The sequence below is a fragment of the Motacilla alba genome, chromosome 1 (genome assembly GCF_015832195.1).
Source record: "Motacilla alba alba isolate MOTALB_02 chromosome 1, Motacilla_alba_V1.0_pri, whole genome shotgun sequence".
In the NCBI taxonomy this organism is placed as follows: Eukaryota; Metazoa; Chordata; class Aves; order Passeriformes; family Motacillidae; genus Motacilla; species Motacilla alba.
Genome location: NC_052016.1, coordinates 100,072,425 through 100,092,354, shown reverse-complemented (window position 1 = coordinate 100,092,354; position 19,930 = coordinate 100,072,425). Strand labels below are relative to the sequence as shown.

General features: G+C 42.3%; 1 protein-coding gene across 2 annotated transcripts in view; it reads right to left on the bottom strand.

Moving 5' to 3' along the window:
• Positions 1-18,734, bottom strand: part of RAB20 (RAB20, member RAS oncogene family) — a 28,742-nt gene extending 10,008 nt beyond the window's left edge. The window contains exons 1-2 of one of the 2 annotated variants that reach the window (XM_038131733.1): positions 18,351-18,466; positions 17,033-17,292 (exon numbers count right to left, since the gene is read on the bottom strand). In XM_038131733.1, coding sequence (XP_037987661.1) covers positions 17,033-17,069 — 37 coding nt within the window. In that variant the 5' untranslated portion in view covers positions 17,070-17,292; positions 18,351-18,466. Of the gene's footprint in view, positions 1-17,032; positions 17,293-18,350 lie in introns of both variants that reach the window. The other variant, XM_038131723.1, reaches the window with a different exon arrangement.
• Positions 18,735-19,930: the final 1,196 nt, after the last annotated feature.

The following is a 19,930-nucleotide window of genomic DNA, read 5'->3' as shown; positions in this document are numbered from 1 at the left end:
GTTTCCTGTCTCTATAGGCCAATCCACTCAAGAAAGCCCTGATTTGTTCAGAGAAAAATCCCCTTTATGCCCTTGACCTTTCTAAGAACATATTTCCCTTGTCAAAGTTGAAGTATACCAAATAGGTCAAGCAGTTTTAACTGACTCTTTAATTTTTATTAGACCATCAATTCAATTAACATTCCAAAAGTGATACTTTGGCACAATTCACATAATACAATTCTTCCAAAGAAGTCCACTTAAATGGGCCTTTTATTGTTAGGACAAATAACACACTGAGAAGTTATGCAAGAATGCCAGCGTGGTGTGCTGCACATCACATGTCAAACTCTGCAAGATGCGGTTAATGATCTACAGGATCATCTGAGTGTTATCTGAAGAATATGGGTTGTTGCAACATGCTTTTCTTCACAAAAAGGCACACACAAACCTCCGTTTAATAAGAATTGCAAAACAGAAAATGCTGGGAATTTTTTTTTGCTGCAGATGAGTTTTATTTCATATTCTCCAAGAAGATTATGAACCTAGGCATGTTCTGGTAGAAGCTCCAAAATAAAAGGCTAGTCACCACCTTTTTCTGATATATGGAAGAAATGCCTCAAAAGCCATGTAGCTTTAATTCACAGTACAACACCAAAGAACCAACAACTGAAACATGGGTAAAAATTTCCTAGTTTTTTTTTTTGACAGATAACAGTGTGATAGTTTATGAAGAAATCTGCTTTTAAGTAAAAGCCTAATTTTCTACAGGCAGCTAAACTAAAAGCAGATGCCTAGCAGCTTACACAGGTGCCAATCAGTTTCATCCTGCAGAGCATTCTGAGTCCCAGAGGTATCCAAAAAAACTGATAACCACAGATGAAGCCTTCTAACCCACAGCTCAAATATAATAAACATTCCTCAGTCATCTTGTCAAATTCTGTATTATTTGATCCTTAATTAGTTTAAATATTCCCAGAAACTTTTTTTTTTTTTTTAATCCAGCCCTGAAGAGTAGTTTGCTCATTTTCATTCCATAACTGGTAATAAAGGCTTGCCTTTCTGGTTCCCAATGACAGACCTGTCAGACGCACTCAATGAAAGAAGGAGACCAAGTTTACCTGGGAGAGAATAAAAGAGAAAAGAAAAAAAAAAACAACTCATAAAGGAAAAAACCATCTACAGAGCATGATCAGAGACCAAGTGTAATCCTCATTCAAATTTTACCTCCTGCATAATAAAGATGATAGAGTTTCACTCAGTCCTTGTTTTGTGACTTAGGAGGAACTTGTATTCCATAAAATATCTAAAGAAAGGAATGCTACTATCCCACCAATTAGCTTGTTGGAGTTCAGTTTTCAGATTCTGAGTTCTGATAGACTTTCAGCTTTACAAAGTAATCTGTTCAAAAAACAAACACCTCTCCCTCAAACACCAAACTAAAAAACACCACATTCCCCAAACCCCTATGACTTAACCTCCTTCATGTTAGGCCAGAGAAATGAGTATTTTTTCACTCAGACTCTTTGCCTCTGGCGTATTTCTCTGAACTAAAAATCCTACCCCTAGCTTCTTTCCCCCATCTTCCCATATTATTTCATTACCAAGAATGTAAAAAGAATCTCACTGAAGTCACAATGTTACCTAAATTCTTGATGACTTTTATCTCTCCCTACATTTGTTGTACTTTCCAGAACAGCTCATAGGTTCTGGGACAGCACAAGGTAAGAAGAGCTTGGTTTGCCATCTACTACCAACTCAATGGACCTTGCAAAACACATTGCTGCCCAATGAATCTAGCTTAACCTGTTGCCAGCACCCCATAACATTAGTTTGTCTTCATTTGCAGCCTTATATGTTTGTTTAGTCTGTCTCTTTCTAGCTGCAGTTGTCTTCTTATAAAGAGACTTATAAACTCAGTGCCTTTGGACTAAAGGCATATTTAGGGTTTCTATCATCAGCAATGCCTTCAGCTGCACAATAAATAATAAATAATAAATATAAATAATAAAGGAGAAGAAATATCACAGAAGGTTCCTATTATCTACAAGATTTAGCCCACTAGTTTCAGCTTTTTTGGAACAAAAGAATACCTGGGATCTGTTCTGCTACATAAATACAAAATTATTTTTCTTGCCGCCAAGAATAAATCAGAACTTACAATTCTAATAATGAAATTAAGACTGAGCTTCTGAACTCACAAGAATTTTAATTTCAAAACAGACGTTCCCATAGAAACAGTATGCTTTCCATCCAAAGCTATCACATTTCATAAAAACACGAATATGCTTTCTATCCAAAGTTTTAAACCTCACCATATTATGTCTAGCAATACAAAGCATTACACAGAGACACAGAGAAAACCTCCTAACCACACTACATAACATGTTTTTGCCAACAAAAACTTGGGCTAGACTCACATTAAAAAAAAAAAACCCTATTTGTAGCTAAAGATTCCACTGATGTCTCTACAATCCTGAATAACTTTTACATTTAGCTAGCTGGATTTACCTTTTTTCAAACCATTCATTTTATTTAGTTCTCTTCATGTACTGTGTTCATTTCTTGAAAAAGGAGATAACCCCAGAAGATTCAAGCACTTCACGCATTTTCAGCTGCCTGGAAGGGTAGTAGTGCCTTGTAAAAGATGAACAGAACTAATCTTAGGCCTGCCAGACAGGCAAGTGTACCACAAGGTGCACCTTCAACACAAACTGAAAAAATGACACCAGTTTTTAACTGTTTCTCTCTGAGATTTCACAGCTGTGAAGGGAAATGTTTTATCTAAACACTGATATCTGGCAAAAGAAATAAGGGTCAAACAGATTGATGGGACACTACCATCCTGTCTACAAGCAAATGCTCCACCAGAACTCTGGCTGAAATCTAGCATCAACACCAGGTCTACTGAAAATGTACCAGGGTACTAAATTAAGCTAATTAAATTAAATTCATGAAGTTCCCTTATTGCCTCTACTGAAATGAGAGCAAGAATGCAATAATGAAACTAGAAATTTAAGTCCAAGTAAGTAAAAAAGCATTGATGTAAAATTCTTCAGAAACTATGCATCTAAAAGTAAAGTTGAAACTGCTGCTTAGAAAGAAGTGGTCATTTGGCAGCTTTCCTTAAGGAAAATATGATTGGAAGGAAATCATAAGGGGAGGGGAAAACAGAAACCTTGGATTTACTTTGGAAGAATTCTGCAGGAAGCAATATCACTGAACACTTAACTGCAGCAGCAGAGCTTGACAGTCAAATCCTGCTCAGCAGTGAGTAACAAAGAGGCCAGTTATAGCACAGGGCTGTACAACAACCTATCCTAGGCAAGACACTCGCTTCTGGCCTGTGGGAGAAGCTTTTCAGCTTTAACACCTGCTGAAACACCAATTCATTTCCTCAAAGAAAAGTAGCTTCTACAGCAAACAAATCATTTTCCACAGGGTGAGTTCTAAAAGCAGCTGGTTTTTCTTTGCTGTACCTGAAAACTGATGCTTTTCCCCTTAATTTACAATTCCTTTCCACTGGGGTAAAGGCACGGCAGATGAGCCCACTTCCCTATACAACTTCCAAGCAGAGGGTGTTTCCAGGTCCTTAACTTCAGAGTCACACAAAGCAGACTTTCAAAGCCCACACTCCCTCCCAAAGCTTGCTCTTCAAACTTAGGTCCTTAGCTCAGGCAGGAATGCGTGGCCAGGTGTACTTCAGCAAGGTCTGACTGGCACTGCAGGGCCAGGAGGTCACTCCACACTTACTGGAGGTTTTATATTGCTCAATAAGGAACTGGCAGATTAGCTTGGCGTGCTGGTTTGGCTGGGGCAGAGTCAATTTTCTTCACAGTACCCAGTACGGGGCTGTGCTTTGGGATTTGTGCTGCTGATTTGGGAAACTGCATAGATAACACAGGGATATTTTAGCTATTGCTGAGCAGCACAGTATTAGAAAATTTCCTGTTTCTCATAAACTTCAATACATATTTTAACTTTAATTAATAATAAATTGCAAGATTTAACCAATACGTACCTTAAAAAAGAAATCTTGAAGACACACAAGCAGGCCATCCCTGTGTGCTGAAAGACAATGTAGCCTACCTGGACTTCAACTAAGCCTTTGACACAGCCTCCCGTGGCATAGTCTGTAAAAGCTGGCAGCCCACGTCTTGGAAAGGAGCACTCTTTGCTGGGTGAAGAGCCAGCTGCATGGCTGGGCCCAGGACGTGGTGCTGAACGGCGCTGCATCCACCTGGCACCTGGCCACTAATGGTATCCCCAGGGACCGGCGGGGGACCCAGTCCCCCTGTTTAATATCTTTTTGGATTATCTGGATGAGGAGACTGAATCTACCTCCAGCAAGTCCACAGAAAACACCAAGGTGGGTCGACCTGCTGGAGGGTGCAAAAGTTTGGCAGAGGGATCTGGACTTGCTGGATCAATGTGGCAAGACCAGTGGCATGAGGTTCAACAAGAACAAGGGCCGGGTCCTGCACTTGGCAGCAGCAGCCCCAGGGAACAGTACAGGCTGGGGGCAGAGTGGCTGGAAAGTGGCCCAGCAGAAAAGGAGCTGGGAAGGCTGGTCAACATGTCCCACAAGGAGAGGTTGAGGGAGCAGGGATTGTTTAGCCTGGAAAACAGAAGGCTCAGCGGGGACCTTATTACCCTGTACAATCACCTGAAAAGAGGGTGTAGCCCAGTGGGGGTCGGCCTCTTCTCCTGGGTAACCAGCAACAGCACAAGAGGACAGACTTAAGCTGCACCAGGGGAGATTTAGGTCGGACATTAAGGAATAATCTCTTCACAGAAAGGGTGATTAGACATTGGAATGGGCTGCCCCTGGAGGTGTTTTAGGAAAGACTGGACATGGCACTGAGTGTCATGGTCTAATTGACATGGTGATGTTCAAAGGCTGGACTTCATCTCAGAGACCTTGTCCAACCTATTTGATTCTGCGACATCACCCAAACAGTGAGGGGGCTGGGGGTGCACAAGAAATTGGGATGCAGCCAGGACAGCTGGGCCAAATTAACCAGAGGGATATCCCACACCATATAGTGTCATGCTTAGCAGATAAAGCTGGGGGAAAGGAGTAGGAAGTAGGGAATGTTCAGAGTGATGGTGCTTGTATTCCCAAGTCAGCGTTACACATGATGGGGCTCAGCTTCCCTGGAGATGGCTGAACAACTGCCTACCAATGAGAAGTGAGGAGTTGATTCCTGTTTTTCTTTGCTGACACACGCAACTTTTGCTTTACCCACTAAACTGTCCTTGTCTTAACCCACAACTTTTCTCAGTTTTACTCCCCCAGTTCTCTCCCCCATCCCCATGGGGCAGAGTAAGCAAGAGGGTGCTTGGAGCTTAGTTAAGAATGCCCTCTTAAATGTATCTCAATGAGCACTCTGAAATTCTACCACTCATCAGCATTCCTGCCAGCTCTCAGCAAAGAATTGTTAAGTCAGTGTCTGCCCACTACCTCACAGACAAGAACTTTTTCCTGTTTATCTTCATTTTTTATTCCTGTTTTAAGCTGAGTTAGGTTTTTTAACTTCCTCATTAGATACTTTGCTATAGCCTTAGCTCATTACAACCTCTTTTTTTAAAACCAAAATTCCCCAAAGGATTTTTTGTAGAAGGGTTAACTACATACATACCAAGACAATCAGTACAATACACCATTTCTGGAGTGAGGAAACAACATAAACTTAATAAATATCTCAATTTAGGGAACTGACATTTTAGAGACTACAAAAAGAGTTTATTGTTACTCATTGCAGACCTTCTTTGGAATAAATTTTGTATCAAGCCACACATAAAATTAAATGGTCTACTCTTTTAGAAACATTCTTCTTTTTCCATATTATTGCTTTAACCCCAAAAACATTCTATGTATTTCTGCCTCCTGGCTGTTACTCATTTCCCTTCTTCCCATGTATAGGAAGCCAAACCATCAAGAAGCAGCTGTAAACTCTTTTGAGCACATCCACCCAACGGGAGTCACACATGGTAACACAGTAAGTTAGCTTTCTTCCACAGACCCACAGGAGAGCTTCAGAGCTTGTTCCCTAGAGAGGCTGTAGGTGCTCCAACGCTGGAAGTGTTCAAGAACAGGTTGGATGGTGGCCTGAGGAAGCTGATCAAGTGGGTGGTATCCCTGCCCATGACAGGGGGTTTGGAACTTGATGATTTTTAAGATCTTTTCCAACCCAAATCATTCTAGATTCATTTACAAGAGCATTAGCTATGGCAGTGCCTATTTTCCATCAGCCCCACTTTCATGATAATGCCTTCCATTAACATTTCAAAAGCACTAGCAGCAAAGATAGGCCAACAGAACTCAACCCTACTCCTCAGCGCTCTACTTCAGGGTCATCCCAGGACACCAGCTAGAGGCTTTCAAGAACCTGCAAGAAATTCAGTATTTAGACAGTTTCAGGGATCTCCAGGCTGTTTCTACCACAGCATCAGGCCACCAGAAGGCAAGAGTTTTTTAGCCTTTAGTAATCAGCCTGGAAGGTCACATATCCATGGGAATGCACCTTCCAACCCTACCACACAGCCAGAGACCGTTGTCTTCTTCCACAGCTGCAGCACAGCTTGGTTCAGTACATGCATGGGGCACTGCAGTGTAGAGAGGGACCCAAGTACATTGGCCACACTTCCTTTTGAAGATAAAATTAATTACTGGGCTCATACGCAGGCAGCACCTCAAGCACTATTTCCATAAATCTTTTATCCTACCAGTATGTTTCCAGGTTGATTAGGAGTATAGGACAGAAAGAAGAGATCTAGAAGCACTTCTAGAGGCCTAGCTTCTACAAAACTGAAGTTAGTTGCAAGACAGCAGCTAAATGCTGGTATTCATCACTAGTCACTACTAGCTGAGGAGGGGGAAGGAAAGGCATCTACAAATCACAACATTCACATTCCAAGAAACAGAGTCCAGGTTACACAAAAACACATTTGAGGCTGTTTTGTAAGAAGTGACCTTCTGTGTCACATGTTTCCAAAGTGAGGAATGATTCTTGCACACATAACAAAAAACACAGTTGTCTGAAATGCTTCAGGAAGCTCTGGTTATCAGATCAATAGCAGATACCCACAGCTGTCTGCCCCTGCAGTCACTTGGCAAGTGCCTCTTATTTAAGGTTAAATCATCTTTTGGCGAAATGGAACTGAGGCAGAGTAGATAACTATATGCTAGCTCCTGATTTGTAACACTGAGTTTAAACCTGAGTTTCAAACCACCCTTCACCAGCAATTTGAAAAATATTTAAACTTTGCTAAACATGTAGAAATAAAGCCCATGGATCTTGCAAACTGAATTAAAAAGTCTACTGTTTCTTTTTTTTTTTTTTTTTTTTTTGAAGATAAACTCATATTAATAACATGGGACATAAAATTAGGGTCACTCATTATTATTTGTTTCTACATTTTTAATGATTTATAGGCAGGTTCTCAACTAAGAACACAAGCAATGAATTCATGCATAATTAATCTTGAAGAAAATTGTAACTGCTTCTATTACTCACCAGCTACCATCAGTTTCTATTCAGTTGAAATCTTCTTCACTGGGTGCTTCTAAATAGTTGCTATTTGTCAAAAGCAGGAAGCAGTTCTGGTTATCCAGTGGGCTGCCTTCAACAAGTATCAGAAGTGGGAGACTGTGCCAGACAGTGCTGCTACCTGGGTTTTGTGGGAATGTATTTAAAACTTGTCCAAAACATTAGGATAATTTTATCACGGGACGTGTGACCTGTGTTTTCAGAGCTTATGCTAACTAAGATGAACAAATGGCCTTGACATTTCTGGAACTACTTCTTCCTTTTAATTCTTCTTCCAGTTTCTCTGCCTACACACTTAAGAGCATATGCAATAGCCACAGTTTAGGAGCATTAATTTGAGAATTAAAGAAACTGTAATCAGACAAGAGGCATGGTACATAATCTCACCTCATCATTGTTCTCCAACCTGGTACAAAGGGAGTAGTGCTAAAAATCCTAACTCAGTTCTAAACTTTCTAAACAAAATAAGCTACTAAGAGCAATGCTACCCCTGTCCAGTGTCTGCCCACTCAACCCTCCTGCCAAGAAGGGAAGCTACTTACAGAAAGGGAACTGCTCACTGATTTGCTTGCACTGCATCCTTTTCTTCCGTGATTAGGACAGTATCTCTAGGTCACAAAGTGTTCTGCCACTTAAAGAGAAGACAACTATTCCACTTCCACTGTGGTTCCAAGATTTGAAGTGAAAAAAGAAGTCAAACAGGACAACGTGGAAAGGGCACAAAACACTAGAACAGGAAGGGAGATAAGGGAAACAATACAAATGTCATGCATACAGCTATCTGCTGCAGGAGGGAAAGCTCATGTCCTAAAGACAGTCTTACAGTCTCATGAAAATAAGAAGTAATCATACTGGTAGGGGTTGGAGGAGCTGAGCAGTTTGAGACATTTTTAGTTTCACAAAATTGGAGATTTAGTCTTTTAAAAAGCAGCAGCCTGTATCACGAAGGGAAAAAAATTAAAAATAAATTCACTCATCATACCACTGGGGATTTTTTGTTTTGATTAAAACACCCAAGTCTCACATGCAGCAAACCACAAGATTTGATGATTCCTTTTATGAGGCTTGGAAGATGCTGACTCAACTACACACAGCTTTTTCTTTCATTTGTTTTTATACCTAAAAGCCACTACAGATTCTGGTAATTTCTCCCTTCTCTAAATGAACGAAAGTTTTGAGAGCAAATGACAGGTGGAATATAAATAAAATACCTCTAGAATATTAACAAAATCCTTATTTCTATCTTCAACAATTAAGAAAAGAACAACAGATGTACAGATTTATATGCCCAGATCACAGATCCCATGATGAAGAACAGAAACTGAATTTTTGAGGCCTTTTACAACAAAATCTTACATATTTAAATATATTTGGTAGAATATTATATATGACTAAAAACTTCTAAGCAGTCATCAGCTGCAGAATGTAAATCAAAAATTTTCCTTTTATTTCAACTGCACTGAAGACCATTATTTTTAAACTAGGTACGTAAAAGTGGTTGGATGGCTGGACAACACCTTTTCTCTGTATTTTGCAAGAATCTCCTAAAGTACAAAAGTGGTAGTTAGTAATATAAATTATGTAACAGAGTATAGAAGATATGTAACTGTATCAAAAAGAAAGGCTGAGGGAACAGGGAGAAGTATCTACATCAAATGCTCACACAGGTCTTTAGGATCTCAGCAGGGATCCTCCATGAATGGCTTCTTGATGGCCCATGCAAAGCCAACTTCCATTCTCATCTGCTTCCTAAGAGATGGAAAGATATACTATAAAATTCACAAACACATCTGATATCTCCCTTTAAAAACCACATTAATAAGCACTCTTCTAGATTTGTTTCTTTCCACACCCAGGTAGGTATGGAAATCTTGTATGTTTATTGAGTTGGTTGCCCTAAAGGAAGCTATCCTGAATCTCCTGTGATGTAGGATAGCAAATTACTTATGTAAAGAATTCAAATTAAGAGCAAAAACCCACTCACTTCCTTTGACCACCTCTGCTCTCCACAGCACACTTGCATAAGTTATGTTTAATCACCAACCTGAAATCTCATTTCCTAGGCATATCTTCAGGTACTGAATATGAAATTACAGTTAATCAAGCACAGGAAAAGGAATTTATTGTAGCTTTGATGCCTTTTGATCAACCCCCTGGATGTTGTACCCAGCGTTTCCCTGAAAGAAAGGAAATCATTCAGACTTGGAAGATAAAATATTCTTTCTATTCCACAATTTTTAATGGCTCCAAATGTATCCACCACAGACTCAGCGTTTTTCTAGATGGAGACCAAATCAAAGGTTATTTGTTCGGATATTTTGCAATAGCAAAATGTGACTCAGATGAGGGATTACTAAGTGTACCTTCAGTTCAGGCAGTAAAACACTGCCCCTTGGAAGCTCACATGGCCAGTGGCTTCAACACGAGACAGCAATTGCAGTGAAGCAAACAATTCATGTAGATATGAGATGTGATTGCAGTGTGAAATGAAGGGACTCAAACTAGCCCACAGAGTATCAGGAGAAGCTCAGCCAGGGCACTGTGAGGCTGTTTATGAGTTTCCCTGGTTTTGATATCTGTGTCACCATAATGTGCACGTCCAGAGGTGAAACTAGAAATGTACTCACCATTCACGATTACTCGAAGTAATAACTCTACAACAACTAGCAGCCAGTTACCAGCCCCACACCTGTATTTTAAGTATCCACTGTCCCCTTCCTTCCAACTGAGAGCAAAAATTAATTGCATAGTCAACAGATAGACACCACAACCCTGACTTGCCTAAGTTCAGGCACCTGGACATACAATACTAATTTTAAATACCTATTTACCTATACCACAATTGAATCAATGTGTGTTATTTTGCATGCATTCATCTCTACATTACAGTTTGTGAAGCATTCTGCTGTTCTGTGCCACGCTGTTTACTCAGCTAGACAGAGAACTACTGGGAAAAACATTTCCCGTCCCAACCCTGTGTTTTTCCCCTCATGCTCAAACTGAAAGAGCTGGTTTTTCTTAGCTCAGGTATACATTTCACAAAGGCAAACTGAAGAATGCAACAGGGCATTGGTAACTTGTTTTCATGCCCAGAACACCTATGCCTTTGCATATACCCTCTAGGACACCAGTTTAACTCAAGTCAATAATCCAGTTCTTGGACACCCTTATTTTCTACAGTGTCTCCTACCAGCTCCCAGTCCACCAGGAAGATGAATTTCCATATATCTGCAATTTTTGTGAGCAGCTTTGCCACTGCATTTACATTGTTTTACTAACCATTTCTCTTGCTCATGTCTCCCTGCCTCATACATTTTCAGTATTGGCATAAAGCAGACAGTATTTAAACTAATATTTCAGCTGTTGAGTCAATTTTGACAGACATCTGCAAAATACACCCCTTCCTTCAGTAACCAGGGAAGAAAAATGCAATGCCAGAGGCACAAACTCTTCATCAGGAAGATTCTCCATATTGCTCCAGCCTAGAATCTGTGACTTTAAAAGATGGCATATTCAGTCAATTCAAGAACTTGAACAAACTCAAGTCCCTCTTGAAAGTTTCTCATATTTGTCGAACCACAATGCCTTGGCACGATCCTGGACAGCCGTAGCTAAGCACACATCTCAGGTCACTGAGACTATTCAGGCAGAGTCCTACTCAAACTGTTGAGTACTTTCCCACTTAGGCTAGAACAGCGTAGTCACTTTGCACACTATTATTAAATACCACATGCAAAGTGGGGACTTAACGTGGGGGCTGGAACACAGAAGGTAGCACAGAGGCTCACACACAACATTTACCTTAGCCTGCATCAAGTACTCACGAGATGCCATAACCTCCCCATTAGCTTGCCTCTGCAAGTCAGAACTAAAATTACACATTAGAAATAAAATTCTGCTTTCAATAAATTAAGTTAGCTATAGCTGTATAAATTGTGTTACTTTTGTCTTCTGTTTCTTTTGATATGCATTTTCACTGTTCCCTCTGACAAGGTATTTCTGTGTTTTTATTTAAGTTGCAGACAAAAGCACTTGCAGCTGCAGTGAATTTGTTACCTTTGACTTTACTTGTGTATCACTGTATTTTAAATTGCTGGACACAGAAAATAGAACTTCCTCCAGGACATTACCCAGGCAGTTCATTATTTCTTCGTATTTTTAATCGCCTTCCAAGTTATTCTGCTCTTTTCAGGAAACATTCATTGCAAAAAAAAAAAAAGTCATACAGTGTGCTGTTTCACAACAACAAATCCATGTTTCCAGGGATGGTCTAAAGCTTAAACTTGTACTCCTTCTTCTGAATCTGCTTCAGAGGCTTCAGATCCAGAGCTCACTGATGGAGAACTCTTTTCAGGAATTTCTGTCCCTTTGAGCTTCCACTCTTAGGTTTCCTTTGTGAGATATGAAAATATATAGCTTATAACCATGCACAGTAATCTCAAGGAAGCTACACCATGCGTGTATGAGGCACTGGTCCTCAGCCATCATTGTTTTACATACAACAATCATGAACAACTAATTGAGGCCAACATAATATTCTGCAAAATAATTTTCCCTAAGGCAGAAAGGAAAGAAAAGCGTTTCAACAATTTATAAAAAAAATTTAAAATCAAAGACTCTTGCTGGTTACTGGTCCCCAAGCCACGACTCACCAGCAACAGATTTAAGGGATTTTATTCTCCATTATTTCCAACCTCTATGTTGTTTAGTTCTCACCTGTTGAGCACAGGTACACACTCAGCTGCCTTCCTTACTGATGGTTCCTGATACCCAAGACACTTTTTGAGGAGATATCTCCTATGTCTTTCCAACAAGAAACCTCCTGAACTAAAGACACCTCACTACACATTCACCAACAGCCAACCCCAACCACTGCCAGAACTCCATCAGGTGCAGAAAGGCACATGCACCAGAGCCCTCTTTGGCTTCATCTAACCCATCCAACCATCTCATCTGCAGCTTCTTTTCCCCTGCTGTAATCCTCTACTTCCAAAAGTCAAAACCAGAATAATACCAAACAGAGTAGCTACTATCAGTGTTCACTTGTGAGGAAATGTGTCACCCAAATCCTCCTCTTTCTTTGTTCCGTTTCAATATGACGGAGGACCGTGTTTCTGCCCTACCTACTCACACTTTGCATATTGTTCACCACACAAGACAATGTTTGGTTCCAGTTTCCTGGGCTGATCTCACACTCTGAGGACCAAGTCACACCCCATCTCAGGTTTGCCTTAGAACTAAGCTGATTCACAGCCTTTACCAAGAAATGGAGCACAGCTGCATCAGGGGCAGCTCAGTTTGGACATTAGGAAAAGGGTCTTCACTGAGAGGGTGTGAACAGGCTCCCCACAGCACCAAGCCTGTCAAAGTTCAAGGAGCTCCCTCTTGGTCACACAAGACCAAGTTTAATGGTTTAGTTTCAAGTAAACCTGCAAGGAGCAGGGAATTGGACTTGGTCTTTATGGGTCCCTTTCAGCTCAAAATATTCTTCGACTCGGTGTGCACGAGGAAGTGTTCATCAACACAGATAAATTGGGAAGAAAAAAGAACAAAACCAAACCCACAAAACCCTCAAAGCCTAACTAAGCAAGGGGGGAACCTAATCCTTTTTTTACTGGGGGAATCTAAAACATGTCACCAGCTAAACATTGACACCTTGCCCGAGAAGGCTCAGCCCAAGCAGCTGCCTGCTCTGCAGCCCGTGGAACCCCAGCAGTCAGAGATCAGAAGCTGTGAGCAATTCACACGTGCTGACCAGCACCGATTCACATCAGACACCAGCAAACCAGTCACAAGAGATGTAAGCACTCATTGGGCAGATACACTGCAGCTGACCCAAGGCACAGAAGAGCCTTTTCTAGGCTATGATTATCTCCTTTGTCCCTAACTATACTAGCTCTGAGAAGTTAAAAAATAATATAGATATGCAGGTAAAAATAAATGGTTGGAAGATGTAAAAATATTAACCGAGTATTCACAGAATGAAAAAAAAAAAAAAATCAAGTCAGTCCTTGTTGACAGATAGTTCAAGATGAGAAGGAAAAGAAGGAAAGTTTGCTTTCCATAAAGTTAACCTTTACGTTTCCCCATTATGCTGCATGAATATCTGCTAACAAGTTCAAAACTCAGTCTCTTAAAATAGAATTAAGAGGATCCTGAGGAGAACTTTCTAAAATACTGGTCATGCATTTACCAGTTGACTGCTCTAATGCTATGCCAGCAACACAGGGGACATGGACACTAATAATTAAGAAACCTTGCTGCTGGGGTTAAGAAACCACTTCTCTGTCGGATGGACAAATGTCAACTTAAAGAGACTAAAATCTAACATACAGACGAAGTTTTACCTTTTGAAATACCAAGGCATCAGAAAACATGCCTGAACAACCTAAACACTGCTACAATATCATTAGCTGGAGCCACCACACATTACTATTCCAGGTTTATTGGTGGAATTGGACCAAGACCCTCAAAATTTCAGGAGGTTTTGTGCTGCCAGACATAAAAGATTATATGCTAGCTCTGAGCTACATGCCATCAGCGCCCAGCAGGAAGTTTTCGTTTACTCTGCAGCTGCTGTCAGCACTGCCTAGAAAATATATTTATATACACACATATGTGTATGTACACACACACAGAAATATACCTATATATAGCTTTGACATCCCGAGTGTCCAACCCTCAATCCTTCTGTGTGAGGAGGAAGGTCTTCTTACTGATGTTGCTTACTTTCCTTGAAAAATACTACTTCAAAAAACTAGTTCACGGGTCTCAAAGCATTTACTCAAATGCTTTAAAGACTAGGCCTCTATCCAGCAAACTAGCTCTTTAAAATATGCTAAAAGCGTACAGTTACTACAGTTTCTGCTTTTTTTTTTTTCAGTTCCTTTGAATTAACTGATCCAAAGAGAAAAGAACAAATGTAATTTGTTGCATCAGAATATAAGAAGTAAATAATTTTATGCACCAACCACAAAATACAACAGCAGCCATGCTAAGTCAGACACAAGACTGTCTATCCAAGCCTCTGACAATGGAGAACCAGCCAAAAGCAGATGGCTAGGAAAAGGAGAGCTTTGGAACATGGCTAGCATATGATACTTCTCCCAAGTATTCCTCCATCTGGGGCTTATTTGTTTCCTTGACTTGAATGCAACTTCCAAATAACTTCTCGCATAATCATCAAACTGGAAAACAGGAGATGTTAAACTATTTGTGATGAGCATTTACATAAAAAAACAATCAAGTCTGACAACTTCTGCACAGCCATTTTACAGGGCTTGTGGATAAGAACATGAAAGATTTAGACTAGACTAAGCAGCTGATTTTGCAAAGATAAGGAGGGGTGTAAATGTAAAGCTAAGACTCCTCCCTAGAATAACTGATTTACACTTCAAATCTAACTCGGTAGAACAGGTCAGGTGTGCACACTGATTTCATTAAAGATAACACAGAAACGCACATTTTAAGCACTGTGGTAAGCAAATTTACTTCTTCCTAGGAAAATGAGATTTTTCTAAATTCAGAGCAGGAAGCAATGCAAAATCAACAGAGTGATTAGTGAAAATGAAACACATTTTAAATATCTCAGAAAATCAGCAATTACACTTCTGCTAGTATCCATGCATACTTAACTTTTGATCCATCACCACTACTGCAGATATTCTCATCAATCACTAAAGTCTAAGCGTGCACAAACATCACTTTGTGTTACAAGAATGAAGCTTCATTGTATTGAAGCTTGCTTTGTTACAGCCAAATGCCTACCCCATACCAGAAAAACAAATAACCATCCAATCTGAATTGCAATTAAAACATAGGGGACTTCTGTGGAGATAAGCCCCAAAAATAATGCTCATAAGCAACAACAAAAATAAACATATATTCACATACTAAATGTAATATGAAAGGAGAAAATTTAAGAAGATGTATTCCAATTTACCTTGTTTAATTATGTATTGAACTAGTACAGTAGCTACTACCATGCATACCCTAATTTTTCTAGGCCAAATCTTCCATATTTCTACAGCATACATTGTATAAAGTGCTGTTGAGGTATTAAGACAGACATCCTGAGCTGGCACTCAGTATTTAGGTAGGTGGGACGGGTGCAAACTTTGATCCATGTTCTTGTCATTGCTGTGCTAAAGAATTTCAACTCTCCTGGATTTCTCTATATAATCTACACATACATAATTAAAGAAAACAATGTATCAGTATTTGATAACCCTATAACTGCTTCACAAGAATTGAGTAGTTAGCAACATCAGGTTAATAAATAGACAAAAAAGCTAAATTTTAAACTCTTCCTTACTACACATTCCAAGCTTACTTGGTACCCACCTGGTAGAGATAAGACAGTGAGACCACAGAGAGATAAGAGGTGCAAACCAAGGTCTCCAGACACACTGAGCCCAGCAAAAGCATAAGATCCACACAGAATAAAAATAATAAACAAACAAATAACATGGGCTTTGTAATCCCCTTCTGACTTAACACCAGAGTTACAGTGTCAACAAGGTCCCTTACTTCTTCACCAGGACAGCAGAAAGCACAGAGTGCCCTGGGAGCTTCTATTAACTCCAAGATTGATGAGAGCTGTTAATAAATGAAAACTCACAGGCCCCAACAGTCTAGCCCAGTTTTGGCAACTTCCATCATTCTGCAGGAGCACAAATCAAGAGGGAGATAGTGCAAGAGCCCTTGTGTGCCCCTGAAACATGAGAGAGGGGACAGCCAGGCTCAGTGCTAACTCCAGCAACAGAGAAGAATGAGGAAGACGTGTTATGCCACCCTGGTACAATACAGCAACATGTTTCAACTGTTGCTCCACAAATTCTGCTCAGAATTGCTCAGTAATTCTGCTCCAGAAGTGCTGCTGAGCAGCAGAAACTTCTACTGCAGAGCTGTGCATTGGCAGTAGCCCTGCTCCAGGGTGCAGAGGGAGCTGTGGCCACTGGGGAAGCGATTGCTGAGCTCTGAACACTTGCACTGCCCTGAGACAGATATCACCTGGGTGCTTCACACAGAGATTCCACCTCTGGAACTTTCCAGATTCCACATACAACTGGAATCTGGTTCCTCAATTAACACTGAATAAAATGCCACAATAAGAATAAATGACTGACAAAAGGGCTCTAAAACTAGCTGACAAGCCTTGGAGGGACTTATTTTATTATGTATGATAAAAAAAAATTAGAAGGATGTAATGAAAATTACCAAGGAACAATGTCACCAAGACAGATGGTTTTTCTGCTGAAATAAAGCCCACTGCTAATCACCCACGGGGGTCTGGCTTACTAGAAACAAGCAGCAACTGCCCACAAGAGACTACCCATAGTACAACACAGAAACTCCAAAACTGAAGTAGATTTAAAAAAAATACTGCAAATGACATGGAGAGTACATTTAAAACAGAGCTACTGGTAGAGAGCTTTCATGATAGTAACAGATTACCAAATGCAAGAAAAAGCTCCTTAACACCTTCTCCCCACACTTACCAAAAGTGTTTCTGTATAAACTTTTCAGCAGTTTCATTTCTCCCCTTCCTCCTTCTCAATTCCTGACACAGGAAAAGCTATTTTGGACTAGATTGTGACATGAAGTGACACAGCAAATGAACTTCCCTCCCAAATTTCATCAAGAGGAAACTGGAATATTGCACGATGCTGCAGCTCCTCGAGTTTCACAAGAACATATAACCTGCATTCTTCATGTTGCCACTAAATAGTTTTAAAAATCCAGCTAAACATGAAAACAACTGGAAAAAAAAAAAAAAGGGAACAAGATTATTTTTACAAAGAACAGCGTAAAGGAAAAATGTCCATTGACTTAATTTTGCAGGACTCTGGTCCTTTACATGACAGGGGAGAGCTTCCTGACTTATTAATCAAGAGCAAGACATTCATATGACTAAGACCACAAACCACTTCTCCAGTCCGTGCTCTCCCACCTCCTCCACCCCAGGCCTCCAAACCACAACTCATGCTCAGTCCTGCATCCCAGGGATGCTGCCTGCCACAGACACTGTGCCACCTTGCTGCTCTCCCAGACAGAAGCTGCCGGCAGCCCCATGCTCTTTGTGCACCAATTTCTTCCAGCTGCGGGGAAGGGGAACGCCACGTCTGAAGGGCTGGCAGGCAGCACACGTTTGGAAGTCCGCGTCTGACAGCAGCTGATATCAAACTCAACAGTACGCAACGAGAAGAGATGAACTTAGTAAGAAAGGGAAGGGAGAAGCTGCAACCTCTCTAATTCCCGACTGAACCTGTAGTCAGTGGCCATCTACTCGGGTAAAAGAAAGCAACCAGGCACCATAAGCTTCCCTGCACATCCACATTTCGCAAAGCAATTCCAAAACTACCAGAGATGAACAAATGTAAGGCCCCTTATGGCCCGTCAAAATCGTGTCTCTTTTCAGACTCTGTCTTGCCGCCAAACCCTATGATTCAGGCGACTGACTTCATCGCAGAGCCGAAAGAAGGCGATAAGCAGCGGGGCACGGCTCCCGGCGCCGGCCGCCGCCTCCGGGGCACCGCGGGGATCCCGTCTCCATCTCCTGCCCCCGCTTCTCGGAAAGCGAAGCTGTCCCGAGCGAGGTCACCCACCCCGCAGCTCGTACACTAGGGCCGAGCCAAAACCAGGGGAAAGAAAGCGCTACGCATCCCGAGGCACAGAGGGTGCCGCGGCAGCGCCGCTCTCAGCGGAGCCGGAGGAGAGGGGCAGCCCACCAGCAAACACCCCGCGGCTTTCGGGGAGCCCCGTTCCGCCGGGAGCCCATCCCCTCCGTGCTGCCGCCCGTGCCGGGGGTGCCCTCACCTGCGGTGTCCCAGATAGAGATGTTGTACGGCCCCCACTGCTTCAGGTAGAAGGCGCCGCCGACGGTGCTGACCGTCTCCTGGAAGCGCCGCTCCATGTAGCGGTGCAGCAGGGAGGTCTTGCCCACGTTCATGTCCCCCAGCAGCACCACCTTCCCGTCCGGCTTCTTCATCGCGGCTCGGCTCGGTTCCCGGCCGGCGGCCGCTCCCGCCCCCTTGCCCGGCCCGGCCCGGCCCGCTCCGCCCGGCGGGGCCCCGGAAGCGGCGGGACGAGGGCCGAGAGCCGCCTCCGCCGGCAGCACAAACTTCGGGGGCTCCGCCGCAGCCGCCGCGATCCGGCCCCGGCTCCGGCTGCTCCTCCTCCCCCGGCCCGGCCCGGCCCCGCTCCCGCCCCGCCAGGGGGAGGGGACGCGGGCGGGGAAGCGGCCGGAGCTCCGCGGACCCTCCGCCCCTGCCCTGCCCCGCAGGAGCCGGGTGAGGTGTCCCGCAGCCCCGGGGCAGGCTGGCCGCTGAGCGGCTGCCGAGAAGCCGGTTCTCGCGGGGGGTCGGGGCCGAGCTCGGCCTCGCTGAGCCTTGGGGGGGATGCCGCTGCGTCCCGGGATGCTCGCGTCCTTCCAGCTGGAGATGGCACAGACACCATCTCCGCAGCTCTCCTGGAGCACAAGGCAAAGCCCTCTCATCCCGTTCCCCTCCTGGAGTGTACATGGAGGGGCAGAAAGTTGCTCCAAAAGTCAGATCTCTCACAGAGCTGTGACAGCTGCCAGGCAAACACCTTTGCCCTGGTGAGAGGGAGGTGCTAGGGATTATTCTCCGAGGGGCAGGTCTACAGGTCTACACGATTTCACAGTCAGCTGCTGTAATTCAGATTAATTCCATTACAGAGATCCAGAGATCTAGCCTATCCTTTTTTTTTTTTTTTTTTTTTTTTTTACCAGTCCTCTTTATGCCAAACAAATCTGGGAAAAAAAATATAAACTTGCTACAAATTTGGGTCAAACAAAGGGATAATTTGTAGACCAACTGGGGGGATGAAGCAACTGTTACAGTATTCTTAAGAGAACCTACCATTTACTAATTTTCTCTCCCTCCCCACAGGAAAGTGTTCAGATAGAAGCACTTTTCTTAATAAGTGAACACGCATCCTCATTCTTGCATGTCTCATGTTGAAACTGCTAGAATTTCTTTAGCCAGTCTAGGCTTCATATTTATGAGACGCTTTGATTTTCGCCTACCTGCTAAAAAGGATTAGCTGTGTGACAGTCTGGGCTTTTTTTAAGTCTTGCCTATTTGCTTTTGCTTATTCTGCCTTTACTGACCAGATGTGTAATCTTGCAGCTGTACCCAGTGATATGTAATTTCAGTTCAGAATAAGATATACTCCAGATATTAAAGTACTGGAGATACCCAAAGAGAGAGGATGTTCAGTGGTTAGGTAAAAAAGTCTTACAAGTGACTTCAAGATATTAATAAAGGATGTGATTCAGAGCTGTGTGCAATACTAATTAAGGGGGGGGGGGGGATTGCTGCACTTGGGTAATTGTGTGGCACTATTTTTACGTGGCATATGCAGCCTTTGCCTCA